Here is a 21,394-nt window from a genome sequence, read left to right as displayed (position 1 = left end):
GCTGCTGCACATAGCAGGCTATTATGAAGTAGAACGTATGATTTCAAAGGACAGAGCTTCGAAGCTTGAAACAAGTGCTTGACTTTCAGTTGTATGTAAAGATAGAGAACATATGACTCTACCGCAACAGGAAATGATGTTCACTCAGAGACTGACAATAACATCTAAGTAACGCAATGTCATAACTGGTCATTAGCTGTACAACCATAGGAAGTTCCACAGGGTTCTCAGTCTATAGATTCCTAACTTTAATATATTCAGATTTATTAGTTGAGATCTGGAAACAATGCATCTGACAGAACAACCAGATTAAGCAGTGGAAACATAAATTTCTCAGTTCAGTAAAATAAACTTACACAGGCTCTATAGCCAAAGTTGCACATTCTTTCTTTGGAATGTTAGTTCTGAAATGACATTTTATTTTTAAATAATTGAAAATTCCATTACCTTACAAACCACAGAAATACACTTACAATATTTAATTCTGCCGCTTGGTGGTGCCATGGATAACTAATAATAATAATTAAAAAAAATTCTGCAAGTTTGCTGGACAGCAGGACTTGGCTATTAGCAAATTGAAAAATATAATGAACATTTTTAAAAGTCTGTAATCCTTTTACACTTTATAATGGCTGAAAAGTGCATATGGGCTCAGGCTTTCACTATAAAATCCCAGGCTTACTCATAGTGAAACAAGAAACCAGGATAGTTTTTTTAATCATGGAAATTTTCAAGCATTCTAAAATGCCAAAATAACTAACATCCCTGTCCCTATTACCTGGATAATCAATGTTAACATCCTGTCACATTTACTTGAAAAAAATTAAATGAAAATGAAGTTTATGCTCCTTTGTTCCTTTTCATTTCCCTTTCTTTTTTCTCACTAGAGGCAATCACAACCCAGAATTTGATGTGTATCCTTCCAGTTCTTGTTTCTCTATTTTTAGTACCTGTTCATGTGTCCATGAGCAGTATAAATGTTGCTTCATATTTTTTAAATGTATCTTTTCATGCTGTAGTATATACTGCAATTTGCTTCTTACATTTAACAGTGTTTTGTCATGTTGATATATACAGATATATGCAGATATATACAGATCTAGGTTATGAGTTTTAAACTGCTGTGTTGTAATTTATGGCAAACATATATTCTGAATTTATTTATTCATTCCTCTATGAACATTTCAATGTTGCAATAAATGCAATGCTTAGAATAGCTAACATATAATACGTCCTCAAAACATATTTAATGAATGAAGCGGCATAAAATGTTTCAGGCAGACTATTTTTTGCTTCAATCGTCCAGTTATTTGTCCTTAACGTCCACTCTCTCTGCCTGAGCGGCAGGGGTCATTCCCTGAAATTTCCTAAAGGTTTGTTTCCCAGTCCACTGAGAAAAGGCTCTGATGTAGTCCCCGTATGGTGGCAGGGGTGGGCGAATGGAGTGGGTAGAGAATGGACACAAAGACATCTCAGTGTCAAAATATAAGACAATGGAGGTTTGTCTGGTCTGGAGCAGGGGAGGGTGGCAGCAGCGAGCGTTATAAATTTGGGGGAGGTCTGAGAGTTTACAATGCAGGGCATGTCCGGGGCTACCATATCCGGAAAACGAGGTAGCGGAATACAGAGGTCTTTCTCTCAGTGCACCTTCTGAAAGACGTAACCATCAAACGCCAGACGGTTGCCATGGGAACCAGCGGGGTAGGGCGGTGTGTCCGGCCAGAATTCTTGATGCGCTTAGAATGTCTCTTCTTCCGGTCCTCGGTTCTTCACAACCACCGCCCCTCTCCACCGTCCCCCGCCCATTCTGTGGGCTCTCATTCTCTTCCCCTTTTCATTCTCTCCTTCCCTGTTCTAGGCCGCCATCTTGGACCATGCGTCAAGATGGCGCCCCCCAGTCCCAGAGGCAGAGCCCAGGAGCGCCGGGGAGCCTGCGCGCGCATGTGCTCGGGCGCGGAAGGGTGGGGGCCATGATGTCAAGACGTTGCCCCGCCCCCGGTGGTCGCTCCGCCCCCGGCCCCACTCCGCCTTCCTCTCACCGGGCGAACCCGGAAGTGGAGGAGGAGGTGCGGCGGTGGTGGCAGAGCGGGCAGGCTCTGGCGGAACCGTACCAGGCAGCGTGTCTGGGGTTGGGGGCGAGGGGGCGGGGCTGAGCGGCCTGGGCATCCTGGCCTGGACGGGGCGGGGGAGGCCATGGCCTCGGCAGAGTTGCAGGGGAAATACCAGAAGCTGGCTCAGGAGTATTCGAAGGTACCCGTCGTATGCGGGGAGTAGGGGGTCCCCGGCCCTGCGGCCTCGGGTTGCCTTGGCAGCGACTTGTCGGGACACAGGGGGACGGCGGAGGGGGGAACGTGAGCGCGCCCCTTCTCTCTCCTCCGCCTCTTCTGTCCACCATTACCGTGCCTTCACCTGCAGCTCTCAGGAGATGGGGCCGGGCGGTGTCTGGGTCCGTGTGCGTTTCTGCGGGAAGGAGCAGGAGTTTGATTCTTCCTTCTCACTGAACTAGCGGGCTTGGACTGGGATGTCAGAAATCCTGGTTTCCGCCTCTGGTGCTGGTCGGGAGGGGACGGGGAAAGGTGAGGACCATCCCTCTACGGCTGCTTCCTCAATTTTCCCAGCCCAGCAATGGGAAGGATCAAGTTTTCTCCTTTCCCACAGGGATGATATGAGGATAAAGAGATTTATCTGCCCCCAGTCAAGTCAGGAGTGTAAATAGAGTCATGCGTGTAAACTGCTTCACCAGAGATGGGTGGTTATGAATGGGTTCAGTGCTTTGGCAAGATGTTGTCTGAAAATGAGTTTGAAAGCTTGAGTGCTAGGGCTGTGTCCTTTTATCTCTCTGTTTCTTGGATCACCTGGACTGGGGAAGAGCACCCAGCAGGTGCTCAATACATGTTGAATTAAGCAAAGTAGGGACCTGTCCCTTTGTTGTATTTATGGCATCAGTATTTTAAACGATGGAACCCTTTTCTCGGAGAAGGGTGGTGCTGCTTTAATGGGTAGGGTGGTTCTGCCTCAAGAATATTCTAATGAAGTACTGAAAGCAGAATCTTACAGTTTTGGAAATTGATTCATTAGTCATTAAACTTCGTTTTCAATGATCTTGGTATTCATGGGAGCAACTGGAAGACTTAGTCCCTTTTTTACAGTTTGGAGAAACTGAGACACATTTTAAAATTTCATGTAACAAATATGCAGCAGGGCAAAATGAAATATTCTTTGAAAAATAAAACCTGTGCCTAAACATACACACGTAAGTCTTTTGACCGTCAAATGGGAGCCTTTTGGGATGCTACACTTATTCCATGGGTGCTACCATTGGCAAAACTTCTTGTGTTTCCATTTGAATTTGCCTTAAGGGCCTGTGGCATGATGTTAGTGATGGCAAGTTTTTATCCTTTGAAGGAATATTTTTTGTTTGAAAGGGCCAGAACTTATTTGGAACAAATCCATGTGATGAAGTGTGGTGGGTGGAGGATGACAGTACTCAAACTTGGCTCTACTATTTTTGGGTGAAAATGTTTCATGAGTATAAAGTAAGGGGACTGATTTTCTCTTCTGGAGAGTAAACAAGCTCACAAGGCAATTCCAAATGGCAGAAGAGTTTCCAGAAATATTTTGCACAGTGGTTGCATTGCTGAAATAATTGTATAGCCTCCCAGAAGTAATAAAAACTTTGAAAGATTTTATTATTTTGGATTTGTAAGCTCTTTTGTTCAGCAGACAATTAGTGCCACCTGTGAACAATCTGCCGGGCCCTGTTGAGTGAGGCAGAGTTCCACCTTAAGGAGAACCCTTTAATAGAATGTTCAACTGTTGTACATAATTATGATACAGGATGACAAGTGTTAGCTCAGTGGGAGCACAGAAGAAATGGCGGGTAAGGGTAGAAGTTACTTAGATTGGGGAGTAGGGAATAGGGAGGAAGGGATGGATGGTAGTACTCCAGGCAAAGGAGACAGTCTCTGTTTGCTGACATGAAGGCATGTTCAGATACACGACAGAGAGTGGTGAAATATGGTTGGAGGGATAATTTGGACCCGATCATGAAGGGTTGTGGTTGTCAAAAAGTTTGAACTTTGAGTAATGGAGAGACGTTAAAGGTTTTCGAACAGGAGAGTGACATTGCTTTTGGAAAGAAAACTGGTAGCTGTGTGGAGGATGGACTGAAATGGGGAAAGATTGGTGAAAAGAAGACCAGACTATAGGCTCTTTGAAGAATTTGCGGAGTGTAACGTAGGATTAAATAAAGTTTTGTGGCTGTTGAGATGGAGAGGGGGGCTTAGATTTAGGAATTATGGTTAAAAAATATGGTTTAGTTTACCTCTTCTCTGTGTGCCTGCTTTACGCATAGCAGCAACCTTATGAAGGATATAAAGGTGTCGAGGTAGTCATCCTTGTGTCTCATTCATTCTGTGGGACGTGAAGAGTGAGGGAAGACTGAGAGCTGACCCTGAAGGTGACCCATGGACTGCTCTGAGGGAACACCACTGCCACTGGCAGAGGAAGGTGGGCAGAAAGGTGAGCCAGTTTGGAGCGAAGTTTAGGTGCAATCATAGTATTTATGGTTGGAAGGTACATTGAAGCTATCTTATTCACATAGTAGCTTGAGATGATGTTGGGGTAATTGCTGAAAATTTCTAGTGGAGAGGGACTGGCTGAAAGTCAGGACAAAGGCCAAAGCTTTTGTAATAATTCCCATAAAGACAATAGTTCCTATAAAGACAATAGTTGAACTTTGAGAGTTAATCACTTTAGGTAGATTCTTTGGGGAACACCTGTGGGAAGGATGTGACAGTAGGAGGAAATGCTGAGGAGACTATAGGAGGTCTGCCAGACTTCAGGTTATCTCCCATATTGGGCCAGAACATTTTTCATCCTTTTAATTGCAGTGTGATGGAAATTTCAGAATGTGAGAACACGGATTGGTCAAAAGATTTCATGTGCTTTTTATTGCCTGTCAGTTCTAGTGCCAAGCAATTTCTAGATAAGATCTATGCTATCGATACCTTCAGCCCTGTGCCTATGGAAGGGGGTATTCTACCTTTTTGATAGCCTCCCCGGTGCAGAAATTGTGGGCTGATGTTGAAATCCAGTTACATCTTTCTTTTTCCTTATTTAGGATACAAAGAAAAAAGATTTCCTTTTAGTATGTAGAAGGAGGCCTGCAAATCAAGAGAGCAGCAAGCATGATCCCTAAACCAAGGACATTTGCAGAATCTTCTCATTCTTATTTAATGCAGATCTTGGCCTGTGTTCCGGGAAGGGGCCCATTTCTTCCTTTGTAACTTCTATCATCATCTTTTTTCCCCCTGAGAAGGAAAAAAGCAGTATGAGGAGCTCCCATTAAAGAGACTGAGAGTTTCGTTAGATAAAAGATGAACCATGGAGGCCGAAGCAGGTGAGAATTTCTGAGGTGGACAGGTTGCTGAAACAGTGCTATGGAAAGGTCAGTAAAAGTGGAGATTAAGACCCTCTGGTTTGGGCAATTAGGCGATCACTGGAGGCTTTAAACATTTCTGGTTTAACAGAGTTTGGGGGAGGCGAATGGTATGTAGAAGCTGGTTTTCAGAGATTTATGAAGTTAATAGGTAATAGACAGAGGCTGCCCCTTTGAGACGTGAGGGAAAGTTAATCAAGCCCTCATTTTTCAAAGACTATTTCTTACTTGGTGTTTCTTCCACGGCCTGCTCTGCTTCTGATGCTCTGGTATATCTCATTCTGGAGATGAGGCTGAGAGCATGCAGTCCTGGCTCATTTGATTTCAGCCTGCTTTCTCTGAATGGGCTTCTGCACTCTTGCCTGGCACCATGTTAACGTGTAGGCAAGTTTGAAGTTCTGATCTTTCCAGTGTTTGTGTTACTTTGGGTTCTCAAAGTGTAGACCCTGGATCAACGTCATCAGTGGCTGGGAATGGGTTAGAAATACAAATTCTTAGGTCTACCCAGGACTTACTGAATCTGAAACTGGTGGTCAGACCCAGCAGTCTGTGTTGTAACAAACCTCTCCAGTCGTTTGGATGCATACCAGAATCATTGCTCAGGAAATGGTATCAGTATAGTAGCTTTTGCTCAGATGATCTTTTTAAAGCTCTTTTCAAGGCAATAAAAGCCAATGGGGGGACTTCCCTGATGGTCCAGTGAGTAAGACTCCCCGCTCCCAATGCAGGTGGCCCGGGTTCGATCCCTGGCCAGGGAACTAGATCCCACATGCTGCGACTAAAGATTCCGAGTGCCGCAAGGAAGATCCTGCACGCGGCAACGAAGATCCCATGTGCCACAACTAAGACCTGGCACAGCCAAGTAAATAAATAAATAGTAAAAAAAAAAAACCCTACAGTAATCAAAACAACGTGATACTGGCAAAAAAAAAAAAGCCAATGGGAAAGGTAAACATCCATTATTTCTCTAACAGTTGACTTTGCAATTGATGCTTCTTTAATTACAAAGGAGATTGCCTTTTGAAACTTTTTAGACTTATACTCTTAGAGATGCTCATTTTGGGAAGGGATCAGTCTCGATTTGGTGTGTTTGCGTTCCAGATAGCAGGGCTTGGCTGAACCTGATTGATGGCCCTCTCTTGTAAGAGAAAGACTCTGGGGCTGGATTGGATTAAAATGGAGTATCAGCTTTTTTCTTCCCTGATGTGTAGGGTTCACTACTAAAGGTGGATTGGAAAACGGTCTGTGTTCAGTGCTATCCAATGGAACTTTCAGGAGAATGAGAACATTCTGCATATTTGCTGTCCAGTAGGGTGACCACTAGCATGTGGGGCTATTGAGTACTTGAGATGTGGCTAGCTGAGCTGAGGAAATGAATTTTGGATTTTATTTACGTAATTTAAGTTTAAATAGGCACATGTGGATATGGCTACCCTGTTGAGATGTGCTAGCTTAGCCCCTAGATCATCACAAACGTAAGTGTCTATGTGACTCGCCTGAAGACCTGTTAAACTGCAGATCCTTTCTCAGTAGGTCTGGGGTGGGGCCTGAGATTCTGCTCCTAGGTGAGGCTGCTGCAGCTGTCTGCAGACCATACTTTGAATAGCAAGGCTTTAGAAAGACAAGGGGTGTCCTACTCTCCATCTTCAATTCAGCTGAATTTCCAACCAGTCCCTGGTGAGGCAGCTAGATTACAGGATTGGGAGTGGGGGTTTCATCCTAATGAATTTCCTCGCATAAGAGCAGGAGCTAGAGAAAGGGTCTCGTTTGAGGGCAGCTCTGAAAAAAGGTTTTCTTCCCAACTCAGTGACAAAATGACCCCAGCCATTAGTACATAGTATGTAGCCTTCAGTTACTTTATCCTTTTCCACAGTGAGGAGGAAGTTAGTAGGCAGAGAGAAAGACTAAGTGGTATTCCAGCACTGTAGAATACCTAAAATGTTAGAACTGGGAGTGTTTTTAAGGATCGTCCAGGCCAGAGATGCTGAAGCTGTGGTTTGCAGATGACTCAGGTGTGCTGAAATCAGGGTTTTGGTGAGGCTTAGGGATGGGCTTCAGGTTATCTGTTGCATACATTACTTTGTAATGGAGAAAAGCTATACATCTAAAGATTCGTTTTATAGGGTCATAAAACGTGTATAAATGTCAGAATGTCCACTGTATGGAAACAGTTATGTAAGAGTGATTCTAACACAGAAGATTCTAGCTATCTCTTATAGTTGTTTAATGTGTTGCATTTAAACACCTTTTATTTACAGCACTTAATTTGATTAATTAACTAAAAATTTATTGAGTGCCTTCTCTATCCATAGCATTGATCTTTCTTTGTACGCAGGAGATACAAGGAAGTATACTGTAGTCTCTATTGTGAAGGACAGTTTAATTGGCAGATGGGACTTGAGTATAGAAATCATACATAAATTAGTAAACATAAAATGTACTGCTTTAAAAAGTAAAATTAAAACTGAACAGTTTAAATAAGAGATGTCTTGTTACTAGCAAGTGCCCAGGGAACTGAGGGCAAGGTCACTGTGGACCATAGGGGCACTATAGAGAATGGTTAGGGAAAATTTATGGAAGAAGTAGGACCAGAGTAGGAAGTAGGCTCTAGAAGAACAGTTGGAGTTTGGTTGGTAAAAATGAGAAAAGGCTGTGTTTTCAGAGTAAAGGTAAAGCTAATCAAAAGATTACAACACAATGAAAAATGAGGTTTGTAAAGGACTAAGGGTTTCTGAGTTGGGATTCAGAGGACCATTTCTCTACTGAATGGAACAAAAGTACATGGCACAGCTACTAGAAATAGGCTATGTCACCTTCTGGAGAATTTTTCTGTCCTTCTGGAGAATTTTTCTGTCCTAGTGGAGACTTCAGGCAATTGTTTCTCAGTTACATCCACATCCACTGGAGTCTCCACACTAGTCTCCTAGAGGCATTAGTGACCATTGGTAACTTTCTGAAACAAACACTGCATTTGCCTCCCACTGTGGTGAATGCTGGTGAGGAGAAAGATAAGATTCTAAAAGACCAGACTGGTCACAGCAGTATCCGCATTTGACAAGATGTTGGTCAGTAATGCAGAGATGTGGCAGTAGTGATGCTGAAATGCAGGAAGACGCCAAATGCCAAGTGCAGGTAACAAGGCAGTGGAGTAGGCCAAGCTTATCCTTTTCTACCTACCAAACAATAGAAAGGGATTTTCGATAAATACTTCTAAAAGCTGCCTTTTCTGTTGAATGTTTCCATTGAAACTGTGTTTGAATTGTTACCAGTTTAGCAAACAATATTTTCCAAAGGAAAATCGAAATCATTTTTCATTATAATCAGATTAAGTTCCAAACAGCAGTAATTTTGCTTTTATGACACAGTAGGCTGTTCAGTTTGCTTTATGTAGCTTGTAAGTGTGCCTTAAAAATTAAAGGTGAGGTTTTTTTTATTTGTTTGAAAACTGATGTAGTTCTGGTCCTACAGAAAATTGTCAGTTCAGCAGATTTCAAGCTTCATCCCTAGTCCTTGAGGCAGTCATTAGGACCTTCTAAATACCACACAAAGAAGATCAGAGAGCAAAGTTAGAACAGGGGTATGAAATGAAGCCTAAAGACTGAAGTAGTATCGCTGTCCTTTGGCTATATGGATTTGAAAGTATTTCTTGAATTCTCTTACCTAGGTAGCACATTATCCAAGAATATGTTGATATTGCTTAAAAGGTAAAATACTACACAATGGAAGTCAACATTAAAGTGGGATTTATTTCTCTCTTCTGAACTTCTAGAGCAGAGTGTAAAGAGCCTAATAGCAAATATTTTAGGCTTGGGGCCATATGGTTTCTGTTGCATCTACTCATCTCTAATGTCATTGTCACACAAAAACAATCATAGATAATTCATAAATATTCAAATATTCCTACTCTTCTGGCATAGAAAAAAGTCATTTCTGTTCTCAGGAGACAGATGTGAGCTGTGCAGAACTAGGAGTAGATTTTTTTTTAAGCTCATAGATAAGATTCTCCCATTCATTTAGTTTCTCAGAGAAGAACCTGGTCTATCATGGTCTCTGTACTGAGTCCTCAGAAAATTAGTCTGTAACCCTTTTGCTTCAGCTACACTGGGCTGGTATATTTATACTCACATGCTCTGTGTTGTGCTTGCTGATAACTACAGAAGGTTTATCTTTCAAAACCCTGCTGGTGGTGGTGATACAGATGTATACCTAAGTAGAAATTCATCAAGCTGTATAATTTCTGTTTTGTATATTTTATTTAAAATAAAGTTAGACCTCAATTAAAAAAAAAAAAAAACTGTGAAAGAAGCCCAAGTCCTACCCCTTCAAAGGCTTCTGTCACCTCTCCAGCCCACTACTTTTCTCATTTATATGTAGCTTTATAAAATAGTAGCCAATATTGTCTAATGACATTATGCCTGGAGTCAAAACTGCTGCTGTCTGAATCTCAGCATTGCCACTGAACTTCTCTGTACCTTGGTTTCATCTGTAAAATGGCGATAATTATAGCACCTATTTCATAGGGTTGTGAGGATTAATGAGGTAGTGTATGTAAAGTATTTAGGACAGTGCCTGGTATGTAACGGAGCATTCAAATGCTAGCTGCTATTATTATCAATTTCTAAATTGAGCTTGCTTCTTAGTTCCTTTTGTACACTGCTTCCACTGATGCCTGATTAAAAGTCCTCCATTCCTGAGGCTATTGCAGGCGATGATATTTGCATGACTAATATTAGGCACAGTGTACTGCTGGGTATGTTGACGCCCTATATTTTGATTTTCTGTTGAATTCTTATTCCATAATCAGTCCAGTTGTATGTATTTTACAGATGAATGGTGTGTCAGAGTTTCAAGGAAAATGACATACTCAGTACCCTATTATCTATTGTATTGGTTTTTATTTAGGGAGGTGATTGGTTTCCTAGAAAGAACCATGTACGGGAAGTCGAGAGACCTGGATTTTAGTCTCAGTTTTGCATTGATTAGTTTTATGTCATTGGGCAGCTCAGCCTCTGTGTCCTTATTTGTAAAATGACAGACTGATGATCTCTACTATTCTCTTCCGGGCTAATATTCTTGTTCTCATATATATGTGAGCAGATAGTTACTCAGCGTACTGATTCCTGTAAAGTTATGGTAAGTGATTTCCTTGCTATAAGTGATTGCTTTATATTAAAAATTAATTATTACCTCCTCTGTTTTCAGCTTCGGGCTCAGAATCAGGTCTTGAAAAAAGGTGTCGTGGATGAACAAGCAAATTCTGCTGCTTTAAAGGTAGGCTACAGGGTATTTTTTGTTGTGAGGGTTAGGTTAGTGTTTGGTGAAGCTCACAGCAGGGAATTCAGCTCAGTTTTCTGGGTTAAATTCCCAACTCTGACAGTGACTCACTAGGAATAGGGGAGGGTAATAGAGTTTTTTTGTGTTTCACTTTCCTACTTGCTTAGGTATGAATGTGATGTGCTTTGACTTCCTTAGCTAGAAATTACAAAAATGTATTATTGGACTGTGTGTAATGCATTTCTCTCATAGCTAAATTCATCAGGATTAATGGGGCTTCTTATCTGGCTTCATCTGATAGCACTCTGTGGGTCTGTGTCATATTCATGTTTATATCCCAAGCATTCAGCCGATGGTTGTCCCCTACTAAATGGATTTGAAAGTGTGAATCATTTAGTCCATCAATCTTGCTTTGAGGTCAAGCTGTTTAATAGTAATAACCTGTGTTAATGAGGACTGTTTGAGTGATACATCTTACCATCAGCACCTTTAACTGAGAGGAAAAATATGGTGGGAGTTGCAGGAATATGTTTCTACCTCATTTTAGTAGGCATATAATAAGTACTGCTTAGTGATATTTTTAATTGGAAAAATTAATTTGAGGATATGGAGTCCTTCTTGGCCAAGCTTCAGTTAATACTGCCTACTTCATTCTTTCGCTCTCTCCCTTGCTTCCTCTTTAGAGAAAAGGGCTTAAGATTCCCTTTACTCTTCTCTCTTTCTGGAGTAGGCCCCAACCAGTGACATATCCTGAGAATTTCCACTCAGGTCTCCAAGACCCAGAGATACGTCCTTTCACGTGGCTGGTGTTGGATCCTCCACTAGAGAAATCTGTGTCTTGAGGGCGCTCCCTCCTCAGGTGCTGTTCCACAGACTCAGGGCTGAGATAGTTCAGAGCAACTTACCTATACTCCCAAAGCTCTCTGCGCCCAAGCTGAGACGATTAAAAATAAGCTTTAAAGTCAGGATATGTTAGCCAAGTTATTATTTTGCCTAAATCATTGAAGAAATGATTATTATCTCTCCTCATGATGTTTAAAACCTATTACTGGGGAAGGTATTTCCTAGCTCGTCTTAGTAGCCCACTCTGGTGTTTGATACCCTCTTGTTGCTGGTTATGTTCAATTAACCCTGTGATAGTGGCCGTGGTGGCAATAGCAGGCTCTATTTATTGAGCACCCACTGTGTGTCAGGCATTACGCTAACACATTACATCCATTATCTCAGTTTTCACAACAGCTCTGTGAGGGCAGACGCCACTATTATCGTCCTCATTGCAGAAACTAGGGTTTACAGAGAGATTGGGATGGATGTCTTCTGAAATTACTGATTGGTTAATGGAATTGGAACATTAGTCAACTAGTGATTAACTAATTATAAGGATGTAAAGAAATTACTTTATGTTTTACTATTCATCACAGTGGTCATTAAAATTATAGTGAGAATGACAGTTTGCCAGTTTGCTCAATGGGAATGTTAGGATGTCTCTGTTAGAGTAGGCATTTGATTATATTGGGTTTGTCTCTTCAATGAGTTGTTAGATACAGTAAGCATTCATTGATTAGAATTTCTATAATTTGAAATATATAGTAATTTGGACATGGGCTGAGCCTAAGTTTACCATTGAACTTCAAGTAAAAATTAAGGACTTACTAAACAAACAACAGAAAAGGAAAATGTTTTTCTCTTTAATGAACACATATTCTATCCCTCTAGCTGTGCCCTCAACATGCAAATAATGTCAATAGATTGCAGATACCAGCCTCTGGTTTTTAGGTTGCTGTTTCAATATCCTTAAATCCCCTATTCATTAAAACTTGACCTCTTAGGTTTATAGTGGTTTTTCAATGAAAGTAATAAAAGCACAGATCTTTCAATATATGGTAGCATATGGCCATCTGTGTTTGATTACCAGTGAACACAAAGTTGTCAGAACGTTGTAAGGAAAATATAGTTAGAATAATTTTTTTTTTTTTTGCCACGCCACGTGGCATATGGGATCTTAATTCCCCAACCAGGGATCAGACCCATGCCCCCTGCATTGGAAGCACAGAGTCTTAACCACTGGACCGCCAGGGAAGCCCCAGAATAATATTTTTTTAAAAAAATAGAGTGAGGGGCTTCCCTGGTGGTGCAGTGGTTGAGAGTCCACCTGCCGATGCAGGGGACACGGGTTCGTGCCCCGGTCCGGGAAGATCCCACGTGCCGCGGAGCGGCTGGGCCCGTGAGCCATGGCCGCTGAGCCTGCGCGTCCGGAGCCTGTGCTCCACAATGGGAGAGGCCACAGCAGTGAGAGGCCCGCATACCTCAAAAAAAAAAAAAAAAAAAAAAAAATAGAGTGAAACTAAATATTTCTCTTGTTTCCCATTTTCTTACCCTTACCATGGTATAAACAGTACAGAATGGTCAGTAGAAGATGTGTTGTTTAGATTTTGTTGCTATTTTCATTTTAAGACATCTGAAACTATTCTTGTGGTAGGATAATATTGATTTTTATCTTTGACAAATCAGAATAATTTAAAGTGTATTAAAAAGACTTCATTTCGACTGACTTAAATTCAAGGAGGATTTATAGGAAATAGTGAATACAAATATATTTCTTCCATTCTTGCTTACTAAAGGGCATCATCAGGAGTCTGAGGTTCTCTTTAAACTTTCAAGTTTATAAAATCGTAGCCTCAGACTTTGCGTCTCCTCACTGCCAGACACAAGTGTAAGAACATTACATAACAACACATAGTTGTGGATATTTTACTCTAAGTCGATGACTGTTACTTCAGTATATATACTCCTTTAGTTTTATTTTTAAGTACGCTTGGTTTGGCCAGAAAATGATTTTGCTACAAAACAGACCTAAAAACATAGGAACTGTAATGATAAACATACAACTTGAATTCCTTAAAGCAAGAGGTTTTGATTATATTTTGGTGAAAGAAAAAATATTTTTTTTCCATTATTTTTAAATGTTAAGGCTAAATTACAAGGAATGGTCTCTTTTCACTTTGATGTAGGAACAACTGAAAATGAAGGATCAATCACTGAGAAAACTACAGCAGGAAATGGATAGTTTGACATTCCGAAATCTGCAGCTTGCCAAGAGAGTAGAGCTACTTCAAGATGAGCTGGCTCTAAGTGAACCCCGAGGCAAGAAAAACAAGGTAGGTCAAGTAAAAGCAAGTTAGTGTGACCTTGTCATTAGGTACGGACATCTCCAGGCCATCCTGGTTTTAACAGAAGACTTCACCTCCAGATACTCTAAAGTTCCATTATTACACCTGGATATTGGGTTAAGAAAGCAGACATTTATTATTAATATATACCAGTATTAGAGGCATTTTCACATGGAAGTGAGTTTTCAAGAATTTATTAGGAGCCAACATGCACATAGTTGATTTAGTGACTGAGAAAAGTGAAGGGAGTATCTCATATTGGTCAAAATTATGGATATTTTTTAGTTATACTGAGTTGCCATTAGCCCAAGGTAGGGCAGATAGAATGAGAAACATTGTCAAAGTGTAGCTGCTGTCTGTGAAAGTAGCAGTTGAAGTGCTCATACATTAGGCTTGTAAGTTTGTTGCAGATGTATTTTCTTCGGGTGTTTATTCTTAGGAGTTCAATTTGGTATTATTGTCCTGAGATGTAAATATGATTTTTTCCCTTCTGGTTTTATGTCGTGAGGTGAGATTCTGATTACTCTAAGATGGATGATCCAGTACTTTTGATCATTCTGTGATTTAGAAGTTGCTTCTTTTTTAAGGGCAGGAGCTAGTGATTGAGTCTTTAAAAGTCTTGCATGTTTGTAGAACAGCACCCCACAACTGTGTGGATTGAGGCAATAATAATAGAATGGTTGGAGGGAAGAAGGCCCGCAGTAACTCTGAAGCAGCATGGTGTGGAGGGAAGAGTGCTGGCTTTGGAGTTGAGCCCAGGCTTGAATTCTTTGTCTGCCATTTATAGTTCTATGACTTTAGGCAAATTTTTTAGCCTTGCAGCCTCAGTTGTGGGGAAGATACTCTCAGGTTTGTTGTCAGGATTAAATGGGATCATGTAAAAGTACCCAGGACTGTATTTGCCATATGATGGGCAGTTGACATAATTATGTATTAGTACATTTCCATATGCATTTCCCCTACATGGAAGAATTCTCTAGAGTGGTAATTTTCAAATAAATGGGGAAGAGAGAGGGCAAAACAGCTATGTATTAGAATCACTTGGGAAACTGTCAAAAGACACATGCTCTGGAAATTCTGAAAGACCCTTGGGGAGGGAATAGCCATCTGTATTTCAAACATGCTCCCCAGGTTAGTGAGATCCTCTCCCAGGGCTGTTTTAGCAGAGATTTGGGTATAATTACTTCTGAATTAATGTTTTTTAAAAATTTTATTTATTTATTTATTTATTTTTGCGGTACGCGAGCCTCTCACTGTTGTGGTGTCTCCAGTTGCGGAGCACAGGCTCCGGACACGCAGGCTCAGCGGCCATGGCTCACGGGCCCAGCCGCTCCGCTGCATGTGGGATCTTCCCGGACCGGGGCATGAACCCGTGTCCCCTGCATCGGCAGGCGGACTCTCAACCACTGCGCCACCAGGGAAGCCCTGAATTAATTTTAATAAGAGCTTTCCACATTTGGAAGCACTAAGGACCCAGAATATGTCATTCAACAGTGTTCCTTGTGTGCACATACCTCTTGTGTTCGCATTTAATGTTTATTTGTTTGTCTGTTTGTTACATAGCTGCTCCATTTTCAAAGGGCTTTCTAATCACTGGTTCACATTGGATCAGTAAATGACTTCATTTTAAGTGAGGAGTGAAGCACAAGAAAGGCAGAGGAGGGTGGTGACTGATGTCTGAACAGTTCATTGTTAGGCTGCCCCTTGAATAGTCTCACTTCTGTGTGTATTCCATGAAAACAGATGTTCATTATTGGCTCTTAAATAGTGCTGTTCTATGTAGAAAAAGTTAATATTGGTAAAAAGGCAAAAGGCAAGTATTTTTCATAATGTTTGAGCTTTTTCCTTCTGTTTATTTATAATAGCTTTATCTTATGTTTTTTAAATTAGAAATTTATGTGAACTTCTGTATAAATGTGTTTTTGTGAATGCTGTTAATTTCTTAAAGGAGTTTTAACAACTCAGACTCATGGAATTGGTAAAACTGTCATTTCCCAAACCAAAAGATCAATTGAAATGATATTTATTAGCATATTTGTATTGCTAGCTTTCTGGGTCTGCTCTGTCTTCCAAAAGAACTACTCCTGAATTCATCTGCAAAGAATAGTGAGCCTTATCTGTTATTTTCTCTCTTTTTTTTAAGCTTTCCTGCTCATTGCAATATTTGCAGTTCCAACTTGTGTCACATAGGAAAAGTTAAATGATGGACTGTATACCTTTTGCAGGATTGTTTGAGAATGGTGAACACGTAGAAGAGACAAGCTACTAAGGTGATAGAGAATCTGTGTACCTTAGGATGTTTCTCTAAAGGATGAAAGTTATGTGGACATAACTTATTCTTTCCATCAGAAAAGTGGAGAATCTTCTTCTCATTTGAGTCAAGAGCAGAAGAGTGTCTTTGATGAAGACCTGCAAAAGAAGATAGAAGAGAATGAACGGTTGCACATACAAGTGAGAAAATCTTTCTGTTTTTCCATATGAATTTAAAAATGGGTTGTATGATCTGCAATGTGGAAAAACCAGTGCAAGATAGAGTGCTTTGTGTATGGGTGGGTGTTTTAATGTTTCCTGTGGTCCTTAGGTACATACGTCACTGTCATTCATTCATTTCTTAGATCTCATTCATGTTTTAATACGGATGTGTGCTTTGAATATACACTTGTTCAGAGTACAGCAGAATAACTTCATAAGTTAACAATAAAGAAGTATACTGGGCACTCTTCATTTTATATAGGAGGTGGTTGGATGGGGGCTTATCAATAAGTAGTGTTTGCTTTTTAATTTATGATAGCTTAGTTGGTTTTTATCTGTTTCCCTGTTAGTCTGTAAGGTCTCATTAGTGTATAGACCATGTCGGTTTTGTCTGCCCAGCCTCAGGACAGGGCCTCACTCATGGCAGGCCCTCAAGTATTTGTGGAATGTTGAGTAATCAGTGTCTGCTCCAAACCATTCAGCATATTTTAAGAGTCATAGGGTAGTGTATTCAACTATGCCTCCTGATTTTTTGTGTGAAATGGTGAGCGTAGTCAAACAGTGGAAAATAAATATGCGTTCTCAGTCTTTGAAAATGTTTACAAAGTGAACTTTTGACTTCATGAATTTTCTGTTAAGTATTCATAATTCTTAATTACTACTGGCTTCTCATTAAGGAAAGGAGCCTTACCTGCTTCAGGAGTAACACCTGTTTGATTTTTGATTATTTAATTGCAGAAGTCAGCCTAACAGAAAAGTCATACCCTGGTCAGTTGAGTTTTCTGTGTGCCAGAAATGGTTTAAAATAGAAATCCATGAGCCTGGGAGGAAGGAGGTACAGGCTTTGGAGTCAGTCTGTGACTGTGAGACATTTGACAAGTTAGGTCATCCCTTGAAACTTCTGTTTCCCCATCTGTAAAGGAGGGATTACAAGTACACCACCTCTGACCTGCCGTGAGGCTCCACCGAGCTCATGCCTGTGTGGTTTTGCACAGTGAGCATATGGAACCTTATGGAAGTTGCTCAATGATTAGTCGCTGCAGTTGTTTTCTCTTCATTTGTATATATTGGGATGTTGTGAGAAGACGCCATGATCTTTTCTTTTCAGTTTTTTGAAGCCGATGAGCAACACAAGCACGTGGAAGCAGAGCTAAGGAGTCGGCTGGCCACTCTGGAGATGGAAGCGGCCCAGCACCAAGCTGTGGTCGATGGCCTGACCCGGAAGTACATGGAAACCATCGAGAAGCTGCAGAACGACAAGGCTAAACTAGAGGTAAGACCCGCCGTTGGTGAGAGCATGTGAAAAAATAGTCCAGGCTTTTGGAAATCATCCACCTGCTTTATAGAACAAAAGTTAGCCATTCAAGGCAGGACTGCTGCCTGCAGCGTCTCCGCAGCGAGCTCACATCTGTGGCCTGAGCCCTCTGCTCTTCTTTTTATTTTTTTGACAGACCAATATGCATATAATTTTGGTTAGTTATATTTGTCACACCACATTTCTAGCAAATTGAACACAATTTCAAGTAAATAGCTATATAAAATTTATAGGGGAAAACCAGAAAATTAAAAAAAGGGTAGAAAAATTTTTTCTCTACCTGTAGCATTTCAAAATGGAAAGCCAAACAATATAGTTTGGCATAGTTTATTTTTAAAATTTTTTTATTTTTTTAAATTTTATTGGAGTGTAGTTGATTTACAGTGTTGTGTTAGTTTCAGGTATACAGAAAACTGATTCAGTTACACATACACATATATTCATTCTTTTTCAGATTTTTTTCCCATATAGGTTTATTACAGAATATTGAGTAGAGTTCTCTGTGCTTTTTTTTCCTTCTAAAATTCAGGTAAAATCTCAGACTCTAGAAAAGGAGGCCAAGGAATGTCGACTTCGGACAGAAGAATGGTATGTGGAAACGTGAATTCCAAGGGGCCCTGAAGTGAGAATCAGAAGACCCGAGTTTTGGTGTAGTAGCTCCTCTGTCTTCATTTTCTCACATTTGCAATGAGACAGGAGTAGATCGTCTCCACGGTCCTTTTCAGTTTTGTTATCTGTGGGACCTTATGAATTCTTTGTAAAGTGGCCTGTGCATTAGTCCTCAGCCTGCAGATGTTTTGGACCGTGGCAGATGGCATTCTGGGGCTCCAGTACTGAGGACTGGGTCCTTTCTGTTTTAGATTACTCTAAAGAGAAGGCCTTCTCATTAGTCAGGAAAACTGACTAATGATCATGGTGTCAACCTTTTAATTTTAAATAATTTTAAATAAAATGAGGTTATGCAATCTATTGATAATTTGGAGATATTTACATTTTAAAATATTACTTATCTCTAGGTAGTAAGAGCATGCACCAACATTTATTTGATAAATGACATATTTTAGGTTTTAATAAGATCAATCAAGTGCATTTTTTCAGTTTAGTTGCATTGAACATGCATGGTGTATCTATGGTCTTAATTGAATCAAAACCCAAAATGATCAGATTTTCAGCTCAAGAGAAAAAAAACGCTTTAATACTTTAAAAACGTTTACCATAATACTTGGACAAATATTTATGTGTTGTAAAGAGAAAATTTATGAGTTTGAAATGGCTCTAAGATTATTTTGAGCTTGGGGAGATAAACTTAAAATTGTATAAGATATTGGGACTGTGATAAATTCTTTGAAACTTCCAGTCATTCAGCAGGAGTCTCAGGAGCTTTAGGATCAAGGCTTAGTATTTTTCTTATCTTCATTTTTTTTTTTTTTAACAACTCTCTACTACCAAGGGTATCCCAGATGTCAGGTACCATCCTCTGAAAGCCTGGTACCAGCTGTTGAGGTAACAAGCAAATCATGACCTACTGTCTATTGATAATGTGGTTTTGTATTTTTTCTTTCAGTCAGTTACAGTTAAAGAATCTTCATGAAGATTTGTCAAGTAGATTAGAGGAATCCTTATCAATCATCAATGAAAAAGTACCTTTTAATGATACAAGTAGGTATTATGTACAGTTTTCCATTATTTGCAACTCTGAACCTCTTTATGATAGCCAACTAATTAAAATAATTTGTAATCTATTTGGCAGAAAATCTCTTTGGCCTAACAGGGTTGCTTTCTTTTTGTCCTTTTGATCAGCTTTGGCCTTCATGTTTCATACGGAGATTTTAATTTGTCACATAACTATTCTGAAGCTAGGCTTCTTGGAAAAAGCCCAAAGCCACATTTTTTAATTGCATGTATTTAACATATCCCAAGGTGAAAACCAACCTTCACATAAAGTACCTGAATATTTGTACAAGAAAATTTGATCATGGTGGGCGGCAAGGTGGGAAAGGAGTAGCAGGATGGGTGGGAGGTGAATCTTCTTAGCCTGGTATCTCCTGCCCTTTGGACAATCCCCAGAGATAGTTAGGGAGTTGACTTGGGTACGCCCTGCTTCCTGCTCATCCTGGGAATGGTCTGGTAATTTACACAGCCAAGAGCAACAAAAAGAAGTTAAAAAAAGAAAAATCAACTTACATATATAACAGATGCCAAATTTGTAACCTTTAGACAGGTATTAAATCTAAACCTTGAAGACAAAGAAAACAATTGTTTTGATCCGGAAACTTAAATTTAAATTAGTACACATTTCCTTTTTTACAATTATATCATTGAAATTAATTTTTGACTTCTTCTCAATTTTTCTTAGGGAAGACCTAAAAAAAGAGGGAAGAAAAGACACCAAAGAAAAATAGTAGTTTGCTCTAACACTGAAATCAGCATATGTCATTATTATATCAAAAACCTAAATTCATCTGAAAACAACACCTGTTACTGCTTTCTACATTAATGGAAATAGCACCAGCATACTTTGATCCACTAGGCTTAAAACCTTGGCATTTCATTTTCCCCTTATTCCTTAGTCATCAGGTTCTAATCATTTCCTTCTGAGTCTCTTTGGGTTTATCCTTTCTTTTCCAGTACTAGTTGTCACCCTATTTTAGGTTCTTACCATGTCACAAGTAGGTTACTACTTTTAGTTCCGAAATATTTAGAGATTATTTACTGAAAGTCTAAATGGGTGGGGAGCACAGGATATGCAAAAACGTATAAGACAAAAATCTCTGCCTACCCTCAAGGAATTTATAGTCCAGTAGGGAAGAAATAAGGTAGAGAAATATCTAAAATATAAGCTAAGCTATTCCATGAAGAACCTCTTGGGGTTTCAGAGTAAGGATGATTACTACTGGTGGGGTTGTTTGGGGAAGCCTTTTGGAAGAAGTGTGCTTTGAGTTGGGCCAGGATGCAAAAGTAGGTTTTATTGGTAAGAGAGGTGAGGGAGAATGAGCCAGGGAATTGCATGGAGTGTGGTTATATAGGATAAAGGTGCTGTCAGGGCCTGACAGCAGTAATTAGTTAAGTATGACTGGAGGCCAGAGTGGGTGGGATGTGGAGGCCAATGATGGGTAAGTTCTGAAAGGGAGGGTGGGGCTGGACCCTCAAGTTCTGGGCAAAGGGCTTGGGGGGACTTAATTTGCAAGTCAGTAGGTTGTTGCAGAAGCTTTTGGAAATATCTTGGTGAAATTTGTGCACTCACAAAGTTCATCTGGCAACAGAGTGCAGACTACCCTGGAATGGGAGAAGGGGGCTGATGCTGTTGTGATGATAGTCCAGGGCTGGAGCCTGAGTTGTCAGGGAGATGCAGGGAGGCAAGGGAGCAACAGGAGGCAGTGTGGTGGAATGATGTGGTGCAGCTGACAGAAATCAAAGAGGCAGACGGGGAGCAGGTTTATGGGAAAGATGTTGACGGTAACTTTGTTGTGGCTTAATATTCTAACAGATTGGTGTGCATCTCTTTCCCTACTGATGTGTACATTTGTGAATAAAAGCCTAGATCTGGGGAGAGAAACTGATGCACCAACTGATTGACCCAACTGGGATGGATGAGCCCCCCTATTGGGAGTGGTGGGAATGAGGGGTGCATAGTACAAAGAGGCCTGTGCAGAGTGCACTGCAGTGATCAGGAAGGGAAGGGGCTGAGGGGGAGAGAAGCTGGGAAATGGGGTGAGCATTTAT

General features: G+C 40.4%; 1 protein-coding gene across 2 annotated transcripts in view; it reads left to right on the top strand.

Moving 5' to 3' along the window:
- Positions 1 to 1,970: 1,970 nt before the first annotated feature.
- The window catches only part of PPP1R21 (protein phosphatase 1 regulatory subunit 21), a 56,780-nt gene continuing 37,356 nt past the window's right edge, over positions 1,971 to 21,394 (top strand). Inside the window, exons 1-7 of one of the 2 annotated variants that reach the window (XM_060026652.1) lie at positions 1,971 to 2,066; positions 10,643 to 10,711; positions 13,726 to 13,872; positions 16,234 to 16,335; positions 17,465 to 17,629; positions 18,201 to 18,259; positions 19,236 to 19,330. In XM_060026652.1, coding sequence (XP_059882635.1) covers positions 1,971 to 2,066; positions 10,643 to 10,711; positions 13,726 to 13,872; positions 16,234 to 16,335; positions 17,465 to 17,629; positions 18,201 to 18,259; positions 19,236 to 19,330 — 733 coding nt within the window. Of the gene's footprint in view, positions 2,067 to 2,183; positions 2,251 to 10,642; positions 10,712 to 13,725; positions 13,873 to 16,233; positions 16,336 to 17,464; positions 17,630 to 18,200; positions 18,260 to 19,235; positions 19,331 to 21,394 lie in introns of those variants that run through there. The other variant, XM_060026653.1, reaches the window with a different exon arrangement.

Source organism: Delphinus delphis, chromosome 12, assembly GCF_949987515.2.
Source record: "Delphinus delphis chromosome 12, mDelDel1.2, whole genome shotgun sequence".
Lineage (NCBI taxonomy): Eukaryota > Metazoa > Chordata > Mammalia > Artiodactyla > Delphinidae > Delphinus > Delphinus delphis.
This window is presented reverse-complemented; position numbering and strand designations above follow the sequence as displayed.